The 22,013-nt window shown below is 34.3% G+C and overlaps 2 protein-coding genes across 3 annotated transcripts in view; both read right to left on the bottom strand.

Moving 5' to 3' along the window:
- Positions 1 to 22,013, bottom strand: part of mapk14b (mitogen-activated protein kinase 14b) — a 59,366-nt gene that overhangs the window by 5,759 nt on the left and 31,594 nt on the right. The window contains exons 4-10 of one of the 2 annotated variants that reach the window (XM_073825430.1): positions 18,935 to 19,046; positions 17,453 to 17,482; positions 14,665 to 14,712; positions 14,356 to 14,470; positions 8,907 to 8,978; positions 2,971 to 3,050; positions 96 to 174 (exon numbers count right to left, since the gene is read on the bottom strand). In XM_073825430.1, the coding sequence (XP_073681531.1) occupies positions 96 to 174; positions 2,971 to 3,050; positions 8,907 to 8,978; positions 14,356 to 14,470; positions 14,665 to 14,712; positions 17,453 to 17,482; positions 18,935 to 19,046 (536 nt within the window). Of the gene's footprint in view, positions 1 to 95; positions 175 to 2,970; positions 3,051 to 3,496; positions 3,577 to 8,906; positions 8,979 to 14,355; positions 14,471 to 14,664; positions 14,713 to 17,452; positions 17,483 to 18,934; positions 19,047 to 22,013 lie in introns of both variants that reach the window. The other variant, XM_073825431.1, reaches the window with a different exon arrangement.
- Positions 18,635 to 22,013, bottom strand: part of acap3b (ArfGAP with coiled-coil, ankyrin repeat and PH domains 3b) — a 235,515-nt gene continuing 232,136 nt past the window's right edge. Inside the window, exon 25 of the mRNA XM_073825433.1 lies at positions 18,635 to 18,695. The gene's annotated coding sequence lies outside the window, so the exon portion shown is untranslated. The remainder of the gene's footprint in view (positions 18,696 to 22,013) is intronic.

The raw sequence follows: 22,013 nt of genomic DNA on the forward strand, positions 1-22,013 counted from the left end.
ACTAATAGTTATAAACTTAAAGATGTCAAAGGAATTATATCATTGTAATGAAAAGTGGATTTATCAGGTGATGCGAAAAAAGGCACAGTTGTTACCTAATGGGTTTGCACCAATAAACACATCTGCGAAGTTCCTCTTGGGCATATAAGGAAGTGAATTGATGTAGTTCCTTGCCTGTTGATCAAAAAAACACACATTAAACAATCACAAATAAAGAGTCAAAATACGGACAACATCTAATCTAATCAATAAATTAAAGCTACAGTAACTAAGGTCACTAAGATAACTAACTAACACAATCTCAGTATACATTTTCATGTTTCATTCTTCAGCATAAAATCCATTAATTATACCCTGTGATTTTTTAAGATAAGCTAACAAGTGGTTAAATAAGACTACAGAGATGGTCAACGACATTGAACATCATCTAGTCAACTTTCACAGCCTTGATGTGTTAATAATCACTGTCTTGCAAACATTATAACTCTTATAACACTTTTTAAGTGATTGATAATGACTGAAAGTGTTATCTGAGGTTTAATAGTGGCGATGCTGAATCGCTTTTAGCCAAAATTGTGAAGATTATGAACAAAACATGTAACAATAATACACTTTTGGTGGTCACAGAGCTTATTTTAGTGATTTCAGGAGTGGCCTATAAAAACACACCATCACTTTAGCACTTTATTGAGACTAGGAATTATCTGAATGTACGGTTGTCCTAAATTATTTTACACACGAGTATAATTTGTAGCGATAGCCAAAAATACATTGTATGGGTCAAAATTATTGATTTTTCTTTTATGCCAAAAATCATTAGGATATTAAGTAAAGATCATGTTCCATGAAGATATTTAGTAAATTTCCTACTGTAAATATATTGAAACTTAATTTTTGATTTGTAATATGCTAAGAACTGCATTTGGACAACTTTAAAGGCGATTTTTTTTCTCAATATTTAGATTTTTCTGCACCCTCAGATTCAAGATATTTAAAATAGTTGCATCTCAAAATTTGGAAAGCTTATTTATTCAGCTTTCAGATGATGTAAAGTCTCAATCAAAAAAAGAAATTGATAGTTATGACTGGTTTTGTGGTCCAGGGTCACAATTGACCATGCTAAGCGATAAGATAATGACTAGCCAGCTCGTAAACTTCCATTGAAGCTCATTTTATATGTGCTATACATAGGTGGACGCTCTTGAGACTCCTCTACTGCCTCGTTCTTATCAGAAACTGAGAAAAATAATATTTTTTAAATCTTGTAATATTCTACAGCTGTGCAATAAAATTCACTTCAAAGATTCACTTTTCATTCACAAAGACGACATGGGAAAAAATGTATTTTCACGGAAAACAACGTCTTTTTAAGATGAAAATGACATGAAATGACCCATATAACCAGAAGATGGCAGCAGAGGATCAATCATTGGCTGCAGCTGCCGTTTCAACTCAATTGTTTTTTCAAGACGTCTAGCTTTTGGATTTATTATAAAATTACTAGTATAATAAATTGTAGTACTTTAACCGCACTGAAGTATATAGTATAGCAAGTGCAGAAAGTCATTAAAATAAATAAATAAATAAATAAGCTCAGACACAAACAGTCTATAAGGGTGAACTATTTAAATACTTATATATAGTTCACTACAAATTAAATAAGTTAAATATTAATGGTATAAGAATTAAATAATGCACTCAATATGAATTGATATGAATTTGAAATATTTTATATAATTTAATAACTACATCTTTTAAGCTTTATCTTAAACTGTAAAAGCTATTAAATAACCTATATTAAACCAACACAAACGTCCCTGCTGAAAAAAAAAAACTACTAAAACCAGCCTAGGCTGGTTGGCTGGTTTTAGCTGGTCAGCAGGCTGGTTTTAGAGGGGTTTTGGCCACTTTCCCAGGCTGGTCTTAGCTGGTCAGGCTGGGAGACCACCAGCTAAAACCAGCCTGGTAGACCAGCTAAAATGAGCCTAGGCTGGTTTTAGCTGTTTTTTTCAGCACGGTTATTACTGCTATAGTTTAGTTACTCTGAATTTAGTCTGAATCATTTAATGCACAGCTCTTTTTGTGACATCAGCTTGTCAGATGTTTCATCCGGTTATTACTGTCAATCATCCCTGCTGAAACCCCCCCCCCCCCCCAGCTAAAACCAGCCTAGGCTGATTGGCTGGTTTTAGCTGGTTTAAGCTGGAAGTAGCTAGTTTTAACTGGTCTCTCAGCCTGGCCAGCTAAGACTAGCCAATGACTCGTGCATATTTAGGCCGATTTACTCATTTTTTTTAAACTGCCGTTTGTCATTCTTAAAATGGTATACATGGACATTTGGTCCTCTTAGACAAACAAAACTTTTCTTCGATTGTTAATGGATTATGTAGAGAAAACGAGCAAAGGAAACTCCTATTACGGCACACTACAGTTGCCCAGAAGTGACTGAGCTGGCTTGTCTAAAACAAGGAAGTAATCCATGCATATGGTCAATTAAGCCAGATTTTACTGTATATGAATTCTAATGCCCAATTTCTGTTCTTCCACAAACATATAATTCAGTTGAAATGTTAATCTCGATCAGTGGACCTCAGACAACACGCGCCAGTGCTGCTGCATGTTAAACAAACACTGCGGCTTTTGTTTACCGCACAGAACATTCAACACTGTGTGTTAGAGCTTTAGCGGACTGAACTCACTGCATGCCTGTGTTTAAAACAACTAGTGCTTTTTGCCTAAAAGCTCAGCCTCGCAGTGAACTGTAGGACTGCAGTGGGCGGAAATGAGGTCAGGCGTGTTGCAAACGAAAAGCAGGCAGTAGTTGGGAAAGAGGGAGTTTGGGAGGGGTTTGGAAAATCAAAAACGGCCCGGAGCAAATGGGAAACGTAGTCTCTCGTTCCAGAGCGGTCTGGAGGATTGTCTGCAATGTGGCATGGACCAAACCAGAGTTCAGAAGGGGTCCGTTCTCACCTCGTGGCTCGGCATCCTGCTTATTAGAGAGGCCGGCGGGGTTCCCGTCAGTCGCATTATCTGCTGAAGCTGGTTTATATCTTGGGGAACCCAGGTCAAGGGGTGTACGATTAAATACACTCACAAACATGAGTGGAAAACAGGACAACAATGCAGCTGCTGTGACCATCAGTTTGCTTTACGTTGCATCCTTGAGATCATTTGAGACGGGAAAAAACAGGACAGGAAGAAGAAGAGGGGAAACACATGCATATTAGATGTTAGACATCCCACGTCAAACTGACACAGGATTGAGAAAGCCATTGCTCTACACTCGCAAGCGTGGGTTGATTTCGTAAAATCATCTGCCAGCTATTTGACTACTCCTGACTATTTTAAGGCGATTGCATAACTAGTAGCTCATGCCAGTGAATAAGGAAGGGGGGAAACGACGCGACGTGGGTATGGACTGAAGCAAGCAGAACGGGTCGCAAGGCCGTCGTTGCGACACAGAGGGAGTCAAACTCAGGCAGAACAGAAAACTCACAGACTCTGAGGAGATTTTCATCAAGAGGTCTGCCTCTGGGGTTCCGACGAGCATCAAGATAAGCTTCAACTGATCAATATCTTTAAGAGCAAAATAAAGGAAAATGCAAGGAAATGGGGTGACTATGAAAGCAGGGACTGGGGAAAAAGAAAAAAAATAAACCAACAATGATAAAAGCAACCGTTTAACAAAAGAATAAAACAGAACAGGAAAATGGGATAAAGGAAGAAATCAAACTGAGCCATGATCGGTTCGAAGCCAACATGCATTGTGCAGTAATAATGTATGGAGCGCACAGAACGTCTCAGGGTCCTCTATTGTGTAGACGTACACTAGCACACAAGCACACTTACCTGACTGAAAAAAGCAGATGACACTGACCACATTTACAGATTATATTTCAGATTTTATATTCAGCAAGGATGCATTAAATTGATCAAAAGTGACAAAGATATTTATGTTATATTTCGTTTCAACTTTTTATTTGAAAGAATTCTGAAAAATGAACAGTTTCCTCAAAAATATTAAGCTGCACCGCTGTTTTTAATATGATGATCATGTTTGTTTTTTAAGCAGCAAATCAGTAAATTAGAATGATTTCTGAAAGATCACGTGACACTGCAGACTGGAGTAATGATGCTAAAAACTCAGCTTTGCATCACAAGAATAAATTGCATTTTGCAATCTATTCACATAGGAAGTGGTTATTTTAAATTGAAATAATATTTTAGAATATTACTGTTTTTGCTGTATCTTTGATCAAATAAATGCAGACTTGGTGAGACTTATTTCAAAAACAGTTTTAAAAAAAATTATAAAAACAAACCTTTGAATGCTATATGGGTCAAAGATGAAAAATGGTTTAAGCGTAAAAACAACAAGTGCAATACTGGTTTAAATTGTTGTTTTTCCAAAAAAAAAAAAAAAAAAAAAAAAGTAAAAGTTTTCTGTCTATTTTATTTGCATTTTTGTTTTTCTGAGCAAAAAATAAATATACAAAAATAAGCAAAAAATAAAATAAAATATTTTTCCTAATTTACAGAACACACCCACTAAAATGTCATTCAGTGTGATAATCTTGTTGGGCATATTTACAACAAAAATCAATTTATGACATATTAAAAGATGAATTACTTTCACCCAACATTTGTTACAAATGTTTTACTCATTTAAAACACGATAAAATGTAATATGCTCCCTTATTCTTTAAATACTTTAATATGTACAACTCCGTCACGGAGGCACAAGTTTAAAGATGACTGCTCACCAATGTGCCTGAAATGTAAAACAGAGGAAGGAGATCTTGTTCACTGTTTTTGGTTTTGTAGGGAGATTCAGAAGTTTTGGTATATGGTGGAACAAGAACTTAATGTTATTTTATCTATTAATACTGGCTGCAATCCAAAACACATGTTGCTTGGGATATATGATGGCATTATTGTAGATAAACATAAAAAAATCACTTTGCAAGCTCCTTACGTTTTGTGCCAGAAAATGTATTCTTCTGAATTGGTTAATGGATAAAGCCCCTTCGAAGGCGTTATGGCACAGGGTTATACTTGAATGTGTGTCATTAGGTTACTTAACTTGTGCTTTTTATAGCAAAGATGCCATATTTCATAGAAGGTGGGATCTGTTTTTGACATATATGGGCTTAAATATATCTTCTATTCTTAGTAGAGGGTTTGTTTAATGAGGAATAAATATGTGTGGCACATTGGAGTATAAATATCTAAAGTATCTTGTTATTTCCCAATATATATATATAGATTTTTTTTTCTTTTATCAGATTGATTTACTGAAGTGGTGAGCCATGTGTATGTGTATATATAATTTATTCGTTTTGTTTTGTTTGTTCTCTCTTTTATGTGTGTGTCTTGTTCTTTTGGTTGATTTTATGTTATGTACATGTTTGAAATTTGAATAAACATATTCAATATATATATATATATATGTACAAGTCAGAATAAGCATGTTGTTTGAATTTTTACATAAATATTGTTACACTGAATGACAATGTAACATTGTTTCAACCAAATTTTGACATTTTATTCTCCAGAAACTAATTTGAAACCTTAAAAGTAGACGCTTTACTTACATTTAAAGTGCTTTCTATTGACATTTTGTGCATTTCTTTTAATGTGGGCATCTTAACATTTGACCCATATATTCAAGCTTATTCCCATCTCCAAAATTTTTCACCATCTTTGAGATATAACACATAAAAGTGATATATAATGTTCAATTATGTCTATTCTGGGAAAAGTGTTTCAACTCATCTAAAGCTCTTATGAATACATGCAGATTTCAAAATGCTGGCTTAACCTCATTAAGGTTAATACATTTACATGACGTTTACAAAATCTGAATACTCTTACATTATCAAAACAGAATATGATCAAATTCTGGAATATTCCTATGCATGTAAATGCAGTCGGTGAAAACTTGTGAATATGTTTAACAATTGAGCGGGACAGGCAGGTGTGGACTACAGCTAATTCTACACAGATGTGCAGATCCACACTGACTTCTATTCAAAACTGGCAAAGGTGGATGTTAGTCAAAAGCACAAACAATCATCAAAAGGTAAGTAAAAAGTTTGAAGACTAAGAAAGTTTTGCAAGACAAGTGGCTGACAGATAGGGGGAGTTCATTCATGCAGTTAGAAACATGCATAAATGTAGCAAGTCAACATTCAGCTCATGCACGCAAGATTTAGTGCCACATGTGTGTATTGTGTGCTTTTGTGCTTTTTTTGTGGATTTAAAAGCATAGACTAGCCAAAAATGATCATTTACTCACTCTCATGTGGTTCCAAACCTGTCCGACTGACTTTCATGCAACGCAAAGGAGATATTTTGGATGACGTCTAAGCTGCTCATTTCTTTAGAATGAATATAAATCATGCTTTAAAAATGACAACCATAAAAATGGTCCATATGGTTTGCTATATATGACCCTGGACCACAAAACCAGTCTTATGTAGCGATAGCCAACGATACATTGTATGGGTCAAAATTATTGATTTTTCTTTTATGCCGAAAATCATTAGGATATTAAGTAAAGATCGTGTTCCATGAAGATATTTGGTAAATGTCCTACCGTAAATATATCACAACTTCATTTGGACAACTTTAAAGGTGATTTTCTCAATATTTGATATTCTTGCACCCTCTTTCTTACAAATAATTGTATCTTGGCCAAATATTGTCCTATAATAACAAACCATACACCAATGGAAAGCTTATGTGTTCAGCTTTCAGATGATAATACATCTCAAATTCAAAAAATGTAACCATATGACTGGTTTTGTGGTCCAGAGTCACATATTGCAAAGTAGTATGTGTGCGAAACGTTTAAATTGTTATTCAGGATCTAGATTCTGTCACACTACATAGGATATTAATGATAATTGCATCCTGTTCTTTATATAATAATTGTATCCATCTTATTTTTAAGATAAGAGCAGCCATTTGTAACTTGAATGTATGTAATTTTAGCTGTAGAAAACTGCCCGTTACAGTGCCTTGCGAAATTATTCATACCCCTTCATTTTTTTCACATTTTGTTACATTGCTGCCTTATGTTAAACTACTTTAAATTACTTTTTTTCCCACATCAATCTACACTCCCTACTCCATAATGGCAAAGCAAAAAAATAGGTTTTTAACATTTGTGCAAATTTATTAAAAATAAAAAACTGAAAAGATCTCGTTGCATAAGTATTCATACCCTTTTCTGGGACACTCAAAATTTAGCTCAGGAGCATTCATATTGCTTCTAGATGTTACTACACTTGGAGTGGAGTTAAACTGTGGCAAATTCATTTGTTTTATTTTTAATAAATTTGTAAAATTTGCACATCTGGGATTTGCTTTGTCATTATTATAGTGTATGGAGTGTAAATTTTATAAATGTATTAAAAATAAAACACTGAAATAAGTAGATTGCATAAGTATTCATACCCTTAACTCAGTACATAGTTGAAGCACCTTTACAGTCTTTTTGGGTCTGATGTGACAAGCTTTGCACATCTGCATTTGGCAATTATCTGCCATTCTTTGCCTCACCTTTTCACCTCTCCATCTCTGTCAGACACTTTCTAGAGTCCTAGTTGCTCCAATTGTCTTCCATTATGGAGAATGCTTCTGTCAACCTTCAATGCAGCAGATTTGATTCTGAACTCTTCTCTAGATCATCGCCTTAACGCAAGTCTGTCACTGAGCTCTACAGGCAGTTATCTTGGTTTTTGCTCTGATATGCATTTTCAGCTGTTAGATCTTTTCTGAGAGGTGTGTGCCTTTCTAAATCAGTCTCATTCAAATGAATTTGCCACAGTTTAACTCCACTCCAAGTGTAGGAACATCTAGAAGCAATATGAATGCTCCTGAGATAAATTTCCAGTGTCCCAGAAAAGGTTATGAATACTTATGCAACGGGATCTTTTCAGTTTTTTATTTTTAATAAATTTGCACAAATGTTAAAAACCTATTTTTTGCTTTGCCATTATGGAGTAGGGAGTGTAGATTGATGTGGGAAAAAAGTAGTTTAAAGTAGTTTAACATAAGGCAGCAACATAACAAAATGTGAAAAAAAATGAAGGGGTATGAATAATTTTGCAAGGCACTGTTTGTACTTGATATTAAAAACAGGTATTTTTTAATCACATTATTTTAGTGTAGACATAATTTACAGCTTACTGCACTTTTATTCTTCTTCAAGAATGCTTGCACACTCACAAAAAAAAAACAGATTACTTCTGTACTGAAAAGTAAGGTGGATATGAGACAAGAATGTTTGATGTCAATAATATGATGATGAAAAAAATGGTTTGGAATGACATGAGGGTGAGTAAATGAATGACATTTTTTGCATTTGTCAATGTGCACCTAAAACTCCTAAAACACACCCAAGCTGGAGATATCGTCATGCACACAGAAAGTAGATAATCTGCATGTTTTGGCAACCAAATAACGACTTCATCCTAATCTATTCTTTCGCAGACTTCCTTGAAATGCAGATCACACTTCCTCTCTCTCTCAGGGCCCGGTTTAATGTGCTGTGAATGTGAGAGCGTGTTGTATTTTTCACAAGGGGTTTGATTCGATGACCTCGTGCTCTAGAACAGAAGCAGCAAATCATTCAGATTCCCAGCTAGAATCTTTGTCCTTTAAGACTGAGCAAAGTTCATGTTTTTTGTCAACAGGAGCATCGGGCAGCGTGACTCACTAGCTGACTCATTCCCCTCAGGATCGCTGCCTCTCTATGAATTAGATCCGGCTGACACGCGGAGGTGTCCGAGAGGGAGGGAGAACTAGGCCTATGCATGCCAAAAATGGCACACAACTAAAGGGTATTTCCAGGAAGAGACATTTGGGGCAGGGGGTGAATGAAGGGAAAAAAAGGATACGATCAGTGCCGGGAAACAGGGTCCGTCCTGTGAGGAGCTCAGCCATTATGCAGCCCACCGACCAGATGTCCACTGCAACACAAGACAGAAACACACACTCATTCGCTGAAACAAAATAGATTCAGTTACAGACAAAACAATGTTAACTTATACAGTTGCAATCAAAATTATTCAACCCCTTAGAGACTGCAGTGCTTTACAAATACAGGCTTTTCTGAAGATGCATGACATCTACGTAAGGGATAATCAACGGTTTGCCGTGCGTTAAAGGATTTTATACTACAGGGCCGTTGAATGCTTGAATCTGATTGGCTGACGAACGTTCTAGAGGTGTGCATTATATTCAGGGATACGCACGGCGAACGTAGTTCCAGGCAGCTTTAGACCGCAGTGCATGTCTATATCACTTCGCCATACGATTTCAGTTATTTCAAAGGTCCTTACAGCCCAAAACAGCAAAATAACTAAAACCCACAATAACACTGGCCAAACTAATAAATACAGTAAACATCAGGATAAAAACGACAGATTATTTCCATGTTTTTTTCCACAATATATTACGTTTTATTATGTACGGAAAGCACAAACTATTTCTCTCGCCCTCTCTCACTCACCTCACAGACGCACACACATAACTTACAGTTTGCTCTCACGTTAGCATTCGCGCTAATGTTGTTAGCGCTGCTCTGACGATTAACAACTTAAAAACGACATGACAGCTCTCACACGCGAGGTAACAACGGCGTGGTCTTGAAGAAAATGAACTTAAAGTTTAACTGTTAGTAGAGACGATGCTGCCAGTCACCCTTGAGAGACACAGACGTGAGAGAGGTAAAGTCATACACTTAGTTTCTCTCCCTCACTCTTTCCGTCTGTCTGCTTGTCTGTCGGTCTGTCTAAACTTCATTATTAACGGCATTATTTTGCTATTAACAGCCCAAGCGTCGTTACTAGTTCTAAAATGACGTTTTGGAACTAGCAACGAAGCTGTTGAATGAGCTGCGTAAGAAATTAATCCTACTCACAATAGCGTTTTAAGGATAAAAACGGGACGAATGTCTTGAAATATATCATTTGATCGATGTCTTGAGGTGTGGTAACTGTAGTATAAACGGAATAATTGACTTCGGTCCGTAGAATTCTACGAAAATAATGCACACCCGAGGTGTAACGGCCACTCCGCTTCGCGTCGTGACCGCATCACCACCTCGGGTGTGCATTATTTTCTAAGAATTCTACGGCCCGTCGTCAATTATTCCTTACTTAAATGCACGACGTGGAGGCTAATAACCGCCCGACGCGAAGCGGAGGGTGGTTGCCTCCGCGAAGTGCATTTTAAATCCTTTAATGCACGGCAAGCCATTGATTATCCCGCTTATTCCATGGTTATAGACAAATTAAAACTAGGATTGATATTTGCAGTGCAAAATTTGACTGAATGGATAAAAAAGACGGTTATTTTCGTCAGTTATGACACGCAGCTCTAGCATTCTGCCCGCTTCAAATCAGACACGGAGATTAAATAGTCCGGTAAGATCACATTTATTTGAATGAAAAATAGCATTTGTTTCAGTAGATTATCGAATCGACCAAGAGAGAGTGTGAAGGCAAGAGAGATGACAGTTGTGTGTGTGCGTAACGTTACCTGCCTGCATGCTGTGTGTCTCTCTCTACAAACAACAATTCATTCAAAAACAGCATCTTTACCGCCCCGTTGCTGAGGAATATAATGTAGCGATCTAGTATCTAGGATATTTTAATAAGTATCGCAGGCAAACGTTGACGAGAAGTTTATGTATGTGCGCAGCACAATGCGATCTCTCTCTCTCTCTCTCTCTCTCTCTCTCTCTCTCTCTCTCTCTCTCTCTCTCTCTGTGCTTTTGCGTGCATCAATTAAAGCAGCGCATTAATATAGAACGGTGATTAAACTGACTTGGAACTACCTGTGCATTAAACGGTTTTACTGCACACCTGCCAGCCAATCAGAATCCAGTATCCAGACATTCCATGGAATAAAACAGTTTAATGCACTGCAAAAAAAAAAAAAAAAAAGGCTTATCTAACTTAGTTTTTAGTTTTTATTAAAATTATATACATTTTTTTTTTTAATTAAGATGTATTTACTAAATAAGCAAAATGACATGAGATATTTAGTCTTGTTTCAAGGGGGGAAAACACTAAATTAACACTGTTTTTGTAGTTATAAAATATATTACTGTAATTATAAAATAATAAAAAACTCTTGTTTTAAGAATATTTTTGCTTACTCCACTGGCGGATAGTTTTACTTGTTTCCTTAATTTGTGAACTAAATTGAGTGCATTTTGCTTAAAACAAGACTAAATATCTTGTCATTTTGCTTATTTAGTAAATTTGTCTTAATTCAAGAATTTTTATATCATTTTGACTAGAAACAAGACGAAAATACTAAGTAAGATAAGCCTTTTTTTTTTTTTTTGCAGTGTGGCATATTAAAAGTGATAATGTCCATGTATAACACTGCAAAAAATGCTTTTCTTACTTAGATTTTTTTGTCTTGTTTCCAGCCAAAATATCTAAAAGATCTTGAATCCGGAAGGATTTTCTAGACAAGTAAAACTTATTATCTTGTTTATAGTAAAAACAATTCAAAATGAAGTGAGTTTTTGCTTAAAACAAGCAAAATAATCTGCCAATGGGGGTAATAAAAAAAAAATCTTATTTCAAGCAGACAACTAGATTATTTTTCTTAGCCCATTGGCAGATTATTTTGATTGTTTCAAGCAAAAATGCACTTAATTTTGACCTGTTTTTACTAAAAACAAGACACTCATTTTTACTCGTCCAGAAAATCCTTCCTGATTCAAGAATTTTTAGATATTTTGGCTGGAAACGAGACAAAAAAAATCTAAGTAAGAAAAGCATTTTTTGCAGTGAATGTAATGTTTTTGGGTTACAGGATTTTTTAATAACACAGCTATGTCATAATTATTCAACCCTTATTCAACTTTGCTGTTTTAAGTCACTTATTTTTACGGTGGGGAACAAATTTGTCTTAAAACACAATTAAACCTTTAGAAACTGCAAATGCATGTGCTGAAGTTGAGCAGCAAATATGACAAAGTCAAGCGAGCTCTTACAAAAGCTATAGAGAAAGAACTGTTTTATTATATTAGAAAGTTTAAGGCTACATGAAGATTTCCAAGACATTAAAAGTTCCAAGAGACACCGCTGGCAGCCTTATTCCTTGGTTTAAAGTGTATTTTACCAGAAAACCTTTGAGGATGTTGAACAAAAAAGCATAATATTATAAAATGTTTAATCGGAAAAACCTGCAATGTACAGCCAACGACTTTTAAGATGACCTGACGAAAGGAGGAACAACATTTCAATGCAGAGTATGAGATGAACAGACAAGTATGGCTTTCATGTTGAGGCAACAAAAAGCCAGACTTGAACATGCTAAAATTCATTTGTAAACAACTGTGGAGTGATGTGACCAAACTGGAACTTTTTGGAGCCATGGATCAGCGGTATGTCTGGTGCAAAAAAGGCAAAGCTTATACGCAGAAGAACACTGTCTCCATTGTCAAACATTGAGGTGGGCCAATCCTGTTATGGGGTTGTTTCACTGTAGCAGGAAGTGAAAATCATGACCACATTATTGACTACTGACATCCTGGATTCTTTGAAGTATCAGGCCATTTTGACAAGAATTGTGATGCCTTTGGTGCAAAGACTGAAGCCAATCACATCCAAATCTACTTCTGCTTGGTTCAGGGATCAGTCATAGTATGTTCTTGAGTGGCCTGTTCAGTCTCCAGCTTTAATTCTCATTGAAAATATTTGGTTGAATTTGAAGAAAGCAGTGGCAAAGTGAAAACCAAAGATTATCAGTGAGCTGAAAGCTTTTTTAGATGAGGAATGGGCCAAGATTGCAGTAGAGAGCTGACAGAAGCTTCTAAGCAGTGTTTATTGGTGGTTTTAAAGAATAAAAGATTCTGCACCAAATTTGACTTTTGAGAGTTGAGTAATTTTAAACATGAACGTTTAGAGCCAATTAGATTTTTTTCATTATTTACACACCTTGAGTTGTCAGAATTACTCAAATTTGTATAATAAACTTTCTCTAATAGTGTACTGATGATGACTTTGTTGAATTGGTTTCACTAAATGTTTTTCTCTACAGCAAAATGTCTTGCAGGTCAAGGTGGTTGAATAATTTTGATTGCAACTGTATCTAGTATCACTGTGCAAAATTAATCAGTGAAATGATTCTAATAAAAAAAAAAGGTTGTTTTATATTTCATCAACTGACTACAATATTGCATTAATGAAAATATGCAAATGTGTGGTGAATTAGCTGCAATGGGCTTTACTTTTCAATTATTCAGTGGCATGTAACATTATTTTAGTGTTAATTATATACTATTACAGTATTTACTTATTTGCAATTTGCTTTTATTTTAGTCTTTTGAGATTTTTTTTTAATTGCATGTCTCAATAACTGTGCTTTTCATTTTTATGCCAACTGTAGTTTTAGTAATTTTAACATTTCCTAAGCTACATTTCTAATTTCCGCAATTGTTAAGAGGTCATCACCAAGTTTTACATCTAATATTCATATAGCTTTGAACAGTGTTGGGGAAAGTTACTTTTAAAAGTAATGCATTACAATATTGAGTTACTCTCTAAAAAAAAGTAACTAATTACGTTACTTAGTTACTTTTTATGGAAAGTAATGCGTTACGTTTCTTTTGTGTTACTTTTTAAATCTGGCCAGGGCTTGCTTGTTTGATTTTAATATAAAAAGTTATATTTTTGTCAAATATAAAAGCCTTTTCACACCAAAAGCCTCAGGCTTAGAGAAAAGTAAATTGACGTCTGTACAGTAGACCGCAGAAGAAAAAATGTCAACTCTTCAGCAATAAAAAAAAAGCAACATGTTAGACTATAATGAGTAATTTTTGCTTATTAGTGTGGATGAATTGGATCAAGACGGTTAAAAAAATGGGATTAAATACATAAAGGATATTTGTATCATGTAACATTTAATTATTGCAGGTTTGCTTCGAATTTTCAGTGTTTTTATTCATTTTAAGGAACACTGTATCTGTTTTTTTTAGTGAGTGAGATGAATTAATGCATGTTCACATTTATTCCAGAACTAAAGTAACATCTTACTCACAATTTCTCTCAACATGGGGACTGGAGAGCTTTTAATCAATAAATGGGGGGAAAAAGTAACTGGTGTTATTTATTTGAAAAAGTAACTTTTTCTTGTCAATTAAAAAGTAATGCGTTACTTTACTAGTTACTTGGAAAAAGTAATTTTATTACGTAACTTGCGTTACTTGTAATGTGTTACCTCCAAAACTTACAATCCTACATTTGTAGGATCAGATTAGATGTAAAACAAAACCTTTTTTTAATTATCAGTACGCATGTGAGGATTCTGGGTAATCCCGACCTGTCATGTTGTAGTGCATCCAGTTGAGCATGATCTCTGGGGCACGATACCATCTGGTGGCAACGTATCCCGTCATCTCATCGTCAGTCAGCCGGGCCAGCCCAAAGTCCAAAATCTAAGGAAAGGTATCAGAGTAAGCATTAGCCATAAACTAAACTTATCAGCGCTCATATTACACAGTGTTTGCCTGACTATAAACCCACTGTTAGTCAACAGAGGATAATAACAGCAGATGCAGCAGTGGAAAAAGTATCAGATGATGAGGATGATGGCAGAGATCTTGGCAAGCTTAGATAAACATACACTCACCTTAAGTTCACAGTCTTCATTTACAGCCAAGTTGCTGGGTTTAAGATCCTGTGTGATGGGAAAACAAGTGAGAATCACTCCGAATTTGCAAAGTGTTTTACTACTGCATTAATAAAAGTCATCCTGGGAGCAAAAATCAGGTCAGGGCAGAAATAACCTTAATTATAAACCGTAAAGGTGTTTACACAAGCAGTGGAGCAGATGAAAGCCTAAAACCAAATCTGTTTACCTGTGCAAAATCAGCTGTAAAACTCACATTCCGTACTAATGAGAAAAAACGTTTCCGTTCTGACAGCTGTACGTTTCGATCAAATCTGTCTACATTCCTTAAAGAAACATTCATTGAAAAGATCCTCACCTTCAGGCCATCCAAGATGTAGATGAGTTTGTTTCTTTATCGGAACAGATTTGGAGAAATTCAGCATCAGATCACCAATCGATCTTCTGTAGTGAATGGGTGCCGTCGAAATGGTAGCTGATAAAAACATTGCAATAATCCACAAGTGATCCACTTGAAAGAAGTGTTATTATGGATTGTGGACTCAAATTTTAAAGTTAAAACACCCCAGTGTTGGATTTGCTTCTTGCAAACACACAGTTTTTACTTCTCAAGATGTTAATTGACGGACTAGAATAAGAAAATTCTGACGGCACCCATTCACTGCAGAGGATCCGTTGGTGTGCCAGTGCTGGAATGACACATTTCTCCAAATCTGATGAAGAAATGAACTCGTCTACATCTTTGATTGCCTGAGGGTGAGTAGATTTTAAGCAAATTTTCATTTTTGGGTGAACTATTCTTTGAATAATTCAGTGATTCCGCCAGCGATTGAATAAATGAATCTCTGAAGTGAATTTCTAAGGTAGGAGCTTTGCAGTTTTCCCCAGATATTTTATTAATCATGAAAGGCGTCAGTGGAGTAGCAAGTCAGCCCTGGGCCCATATGCAAAAAATGTGTACGGGCCCCCCAATCATTATTGGCTCCAACTCAGTTAGCTTGTTGATTTTTCTTAATACATAACATTACGTGAGTATTCACAAGCTGTTTTATTTACAGTATAAAAGCTTGCAAATATGCTAATATTTAACGTTTTCAAGTCTCGGCCTATAAATTTGGTCAATTTTATGATAAAATGCAAACAATACATGTTTTTACGCTCTTTAATTTGTAGTGAGATGACTATATTCGCCTCAGATCAAGTGGCATGTCAATCAATGATCTTTTCATTTTTAATATTTGCAGCAGGAAATAAACATTTGAATGCATGTTAAAAAAATTAATAAACAAGATGCATCATGAAATCGATCATTCAGAGCAAAAAAAAACCTCTATGAAAACATCTTGTGAGTCATACACTGCAAAAAATGCTTTTGTAGTCTTGTTTCCAGCCAAAATATCAAAAAATTCTTAAATCAAGAACGATTTTCTAGACGAGTAAAAATTATTGTCTTTTGTTTTCAGAAAAAACAAGTCAAAATTAAGTGAGTTTTTGCTTAGAACAAGCAAAATAATCTGCCAATGGGGTAAGAAAAAAAACCTTATTTCAAACAGAAAACAAGATTATTTTGCTTACCCCATTGGCAGATTATTTTGCCTGTTTCAAGCAAAAATGCACTTAATTTTGACCTTTTTTTCTGAAAACAAGACTACTTTTTACTCATCTAGAAAATCCTTCTTGATTTAAGAAGTTTTAGATATTTTGGCTGGAAACAAGACAAAAAATCTAAGCTAGAAAATCATTTTTTGCAGTGTAGTAACTTTACGCAATATAACATGATTTTAATACATACATTCTTTCATTTTAAAGTAATTTAAAGCATTCTATAGATATATTTATGATGTCTGTGAGGCAAGGCAAATATATTTGCAGAGTTTCGGATCATTTTTGTGAAGCGCTCCTCCTCAAGACAGAGACGGCAGAAAGCGCATGTTTTCTTCAGCTATTTTACAAAAGCACAACGTTTTGTTGATATTGTGTAGACCTTTTGCAGTTCCAAATGATTCATTACTCATACCTTTACGAGCAAAAATGATGGCGTATTTTAGGTTTCCATTGTTATTAAGAAAAAAAATGCAAGTGATAGGGCGCTTCCATGTACTGTAAAGCGCGCTTTAGCTTCCGCTCTCCGCACAAACAATTGGATATGCGTCTAACAGCGCACATTTATCTAAGTTAAATGTTTAAATTAATATTGTGAAATGCATCAAGTGTTTTATGTCTATAGATTTTATTTTAGCTAAGTCGTGTTGATTTGAAAAGGCTAAAGTGATTAAACATGCTCAACACGTTGTCGTTAAAAAAAAAGGTTAAATTTAACAAACATAAAATATTCCAAACATATTTTTAAATTAACTTATTAAAGAAAGAAAACTAAATTTAGCCACTTTGCCATTAAAATTCAAAACTGAATTATTTATATATGTCTGCAACACGGGCTCGGTTCTGACAGGACTCTTGCCAGTGCAGGACTCTATTCGTTTCCTCGTTTCAATTAAAAGTTAACCCTCGGCTCGGCAGGCCCTCAATCTGCCTGGGCCCATATGCACATGCATACCCTGCATACCCAGACGCTATGCCCCTGAAAGGCATTATAAAATATGAGTATAGTATATATAATGTCAATAGCCTTTAATATTTAATAAAATATCTAAAAAAAATAATGAATATATATTTTTTAGCTTCCAAAATATGATTCTAAAACAACACCAGAGACGACTTAAAAAGTAATAACCCCCCACTGCTCATAAATAAATGAAGTAACGAGCAGAAAATGTGGTCTACTTACTCTGTGGATGATGTCTGCTGAGTGAATATACTGTGGAGAGAAAGAAAGATCAACACACTTCAGTCAAATACAGAGATCAATGAGAAGCAGGCCAAGCATCAAGCGCACAAAAACACTCCTTGGCTCATACTCCAAGTATTACGAATACTACATAATTAACTGTTAAATTAACATCAGAGAGAGTGAATTATAGTTACTGTGCAGTGAATAATGAACAGCAGTGTTAAATGACAAAAAGGTTAACAAAGTCACAATGTAGTGGAAGCAGCTTCTGAGTTTCACTACTGATAAAGAAAAAGTAGGAACTTGGTTGTGTCCATGGGTTGTTGATTGGATGGAGGCATGCTTACACTGCAAAAAATCCTTTTCTTACTTAGATTTTTTGTCTTGTTTCCAGCCAAAATATCTAACAATTCTTGAATCAGGAAGGATTTTCTAGACAAGTAAAAATTTGTGTCTTGTTTTCAGTAAAAACAAGTCAAAATTAGGTGAGTTTTTGCTTGAAACAAGCAAAATAATCTGCCAATGGGGTAAGAAAAATAATCTAGTTGTCTGCTTGAAATAAGATTTTTTTTCTCACCCCATTGGCAGATTATTTTGCTTGTTTTAAGCAAAAACTCACCTAATTTTGACTTGTTTTTACTGAAAACAAGACACAAATTTTTACTTGTCTAGAAAATCCTTCCTGATTCAAGAATTGTTAGATATTTTGGCTGGAAACAAGACACAAAATCTAAGTAAGAAAAGCATTTTATGCAGTGTATCTGCTTACCCCCAGGGCATCCAAGATGTAGGTGACTTTGTTTCCTCAGAAAAACACAAACGAAGATTTTTAATGAAAACCGGTGCAGTCTGCCAAACTGCAAAAAATGCTTTTCTTACTTAGATTTTTTGTCTTGTTTCCAGCCAAAATATCTAAAAGATCTTGAATCAGGAAGGATTTTCTAGACAAGTAAAAATTATTATCTTGTTTTTAGTAAAAACAAGTCAAAATGAAGTGAGTTTTTGCTTAAAACAAGCAAAATAATCTGCCAATGGGGTAAGAAAAAAAATCTTATTTCAAGCAGACAACTAGATTATTTTTCTTACCCCATTGGCAGATTATTTTGCTTGTTTCAAGCAAAAACTCACCTAATTTTGACCTGTTTTTACTAAAAACAAGACACTCATTTTTACTCGTCTAGAAAATCCTTCCTGATTCAAGAATTTTTAGATATTTTGGCTGGAAACAAGACAAAAAAATCTAAGTAAGAAAAGCATTTTTTGCAGTGCAGCCTTATCATGGACGTGGATATAAATACTGTCCATGATAAGGCTGGCAGACTGCACTGGTTTTCGTTAAAAATCTTCGTTTGTGTTCTGCTGAGGAAACAAAGTCACCTAGATCTTGGATGCCCTGGGGGTAAGCAGATAAACATCAAATTTTCATTTTTGGGTGAACTATCCCTTTAAGCAATTGCAAAAACTGTGGATGGGACTAACCTTCAATCCTCGCAGGATTTGGTATATGAGGAACTGGACGTGATCGTCTGTCAGCTTCTGGCACTTGACGATATTGTTGAGGTCTGCTCCCATCAGATGAGTCACCAGATACCTGTTAAACAAAGTCATCATGACACAGCAATTAATGAAGTCTTTCAGCTTTGTGAAATACACTAGAGCTTTGAAGAGCAACAGAGCTCACACTAAAATAATTTAATGTACATAAACAACATGGATACATTTCATTGAGTGACAGAAGCTTCTAAGCACTTCCAAGCAGCGTTTACAAATTACCACACAAAATAAACCTTAAAAAAAAAAAAAACAGTACAACTTGCTGAAATGTACCAGGTCTTATGTAATTGCCCAATCAGAGTTTCAACCGATAAATTTAGGGCTGTCAGTTTAACGCGTTATTAAATTAGTTATGAAAAATAACGCGATTAAAATATATATATATAAAAAAAAACTTTTTCAGTTTCAGGCCGAAATTGTTTTGGAAATGAAAGGGTGGCATTTTGATTGTTTCAGTGTGTATTTAATGTACACAACATGAATACATTTCAGTGGGTGAAAATGTCAGGTGTGTGGCCACGAGGGCTATATGTGACCCTGAACCACAAAACCAGTCAAAAGGTTAAATTTTACAAAACTGAGATGTATACATCATATGAAAGCTCAATAAATAAGCTTTCTATTGATATATGGTTTGTTATGATAGGACAATATTTGGCTGAGATACATCTATTTGAAAATCTGAAATCTAAGGGTGCAAAAAAATCAAAATAGTGAGAAAATCACCTTTAAAGTTGTCCAAATTAAGTTCTTAATGCATATTACTAATCAAAAATTACATTGATATATTTACAGTAGGAATTTTACAAAAAATATTAATGAAACATGATCTTTGCTTAATTTCCTAATGATTTTTGACATAAAAGAAAAATCAATAATTTTGACCCATGCAATGTATTTTTGGCTATTGCTACAAACATACCCCAGCGACTTAAGACTGGTTTTGTGGTCCAGGGTCACATATATTTTTTCCATTTTAATTGATCTTAATTTTGATGAACCAAGATCTTTTAGCCTATGCTGTTTTTAGCTGATGAGGGAATAAAACATCACTAAACAATATTTGTACAACACCAATACAGCCTTTGATTTGTTACTTTTGATTTAAAGTCTGAGCTTTCAAATTCAGTCCATTTTCTAATGAAATTCAAACAATAAGTGTGGTTTTGATGCTCTTTAATGTAGTTGCCTCAGTTCAAGCGGCACCTAAATCAATCATCTCTTCTATTTTACTAATAATTACCGCACAAAATAAATGTCAGTGAAACAGCTTGTAATCAATGTCAAATAGTTTTATGTTTACCTTAGGAAATCCATTCAATGTTTATTATACTAGTGATAAAGAAACTTCTGGTCCAAAACTGAAAATTTAGAATGCATTTTACTGAAAATTGAAAACCAAACTTTACAATAAACACTGAAAATAAAAACTGAGGTGTTCAAAAATTTAAATCGCACATAAAGCAGTTTTATGTCAATTTTCTACTCCAACATGATGCATCAAATATCTTTTTTGTGGCTTTTTTTTTTTCAAATTAAATTAAATTCAATTCAATAAAAAAAAAACAATCACTTAAAAATTCTAAATGAACTGGTTAAGTAAAAATATAAGCAATATGTAGTACATTTTCTAGTTGACAATTGAGTTTAAAGACACAGAATGTCATTACTGAGGTAAATGTAACATTGTGTGATATATTTTATGGTATATTTTTGTGGTTAAAACACTGACTGACTGGTGATTACATGAGACAGGATACATTTTTTTTTGTCTATTTCATGTTTATTACATTTTTTGGTGGTCTTAGTGCATCACTATATCATACATGTAAAAATGCATACAGTATATTATTCATTTCAATTTGCAATTTAAACACTTACATGGATCAAAGACAAAAAAAGGTTTAAGCATAAAAACAATAAGTGTAATACTGTTTAAATTGTTGTTTTTCCATAAAAATATTTAAAAGTTTTCCATTTAATTGAATTGCATTTTTGCGTGTTTTTCTGAGCAAAAAAAATAAATATACATTTTTCCCTAATTTACAGAAGACACCCACTAAAATGTCTTTCAGTGTAACAATCTTGTCTGGCATATTTACAAAAAAAATTAATTTATGACATTTTAAAAGTTGAATTACTTTCACCGTAAATACTAATCAGTTTCAAATATTCCACTATCCTCGGTTTTGCACATTTGTCAGTAAGAATTTTTTACTAATTTTAAACACAATAAAATTTAAAATGCTCCCTTATTCTTTCATATATGTGACCATGGATCACAAAACCAGTCATAAGGTTAAATTTTACAAAACTGAGAAGTATACATCATATGAAAGCTCAATAAATAAGCTTTCTATTGATATATGGTTTGTTAGGATAGGACAATATTTGGCCGAGATACATCTATTTGAAAATCTGAAATCTAAGGGTGCAAAAAATCAAAATACTGAGAAAATCACCTTTAAACTTCTGCAAATTAAGTTCTTAGCAATGCATATTACTAATCAAAAATGACATTTTGATAGGTTTACAGTAGGAATTTTACAAAAAATCTTCATGGAACATGATCTTTACTTAATTTCCTAATGATTTTTGACATAAAAGAAAAATCAATAATTTTGACCCATACAATGTATTTTTGGCTATTGCTACAAATATACCCCAGCGACTTAAGACTGGTTTTGTGGTCCAGGGTCACATATTTTAATATGCACAAGTCAAAATAATGTCATTTGAATGTATACATAAATATTGTTACACTGAATGACAATGTAACATTACTTCAATCAAATTTTGACATTTTATTCTCCAAAAACGTATTTGAAAACTTAAAAGCAGACACTTTACTTACATTCAATGTGCTTTCTATGGACAAAAAAAATCACTTTTGTAAATTTCTTTTGACGTGCACATCCTAACATCCTTGACTCATATACAACCTTTTATTTGAGCGTTGATAATTAACCTTATTTTTTGGTTTTTGACTAAATGAATTCTGGTC

Source organism: Garra rufa, chromosome 20 (assembly GCF_049309525.1).
Source record: "Garra rufa chromosome 20, GarRuf1.0, whole genome shotgun sequence".
NCBI classification, from domain to species: Eukaryota; Metazoa; Chordata; class Actinopteri; order Cypriniformes; family Cyprinidae; genus Garra; species Garra rufa.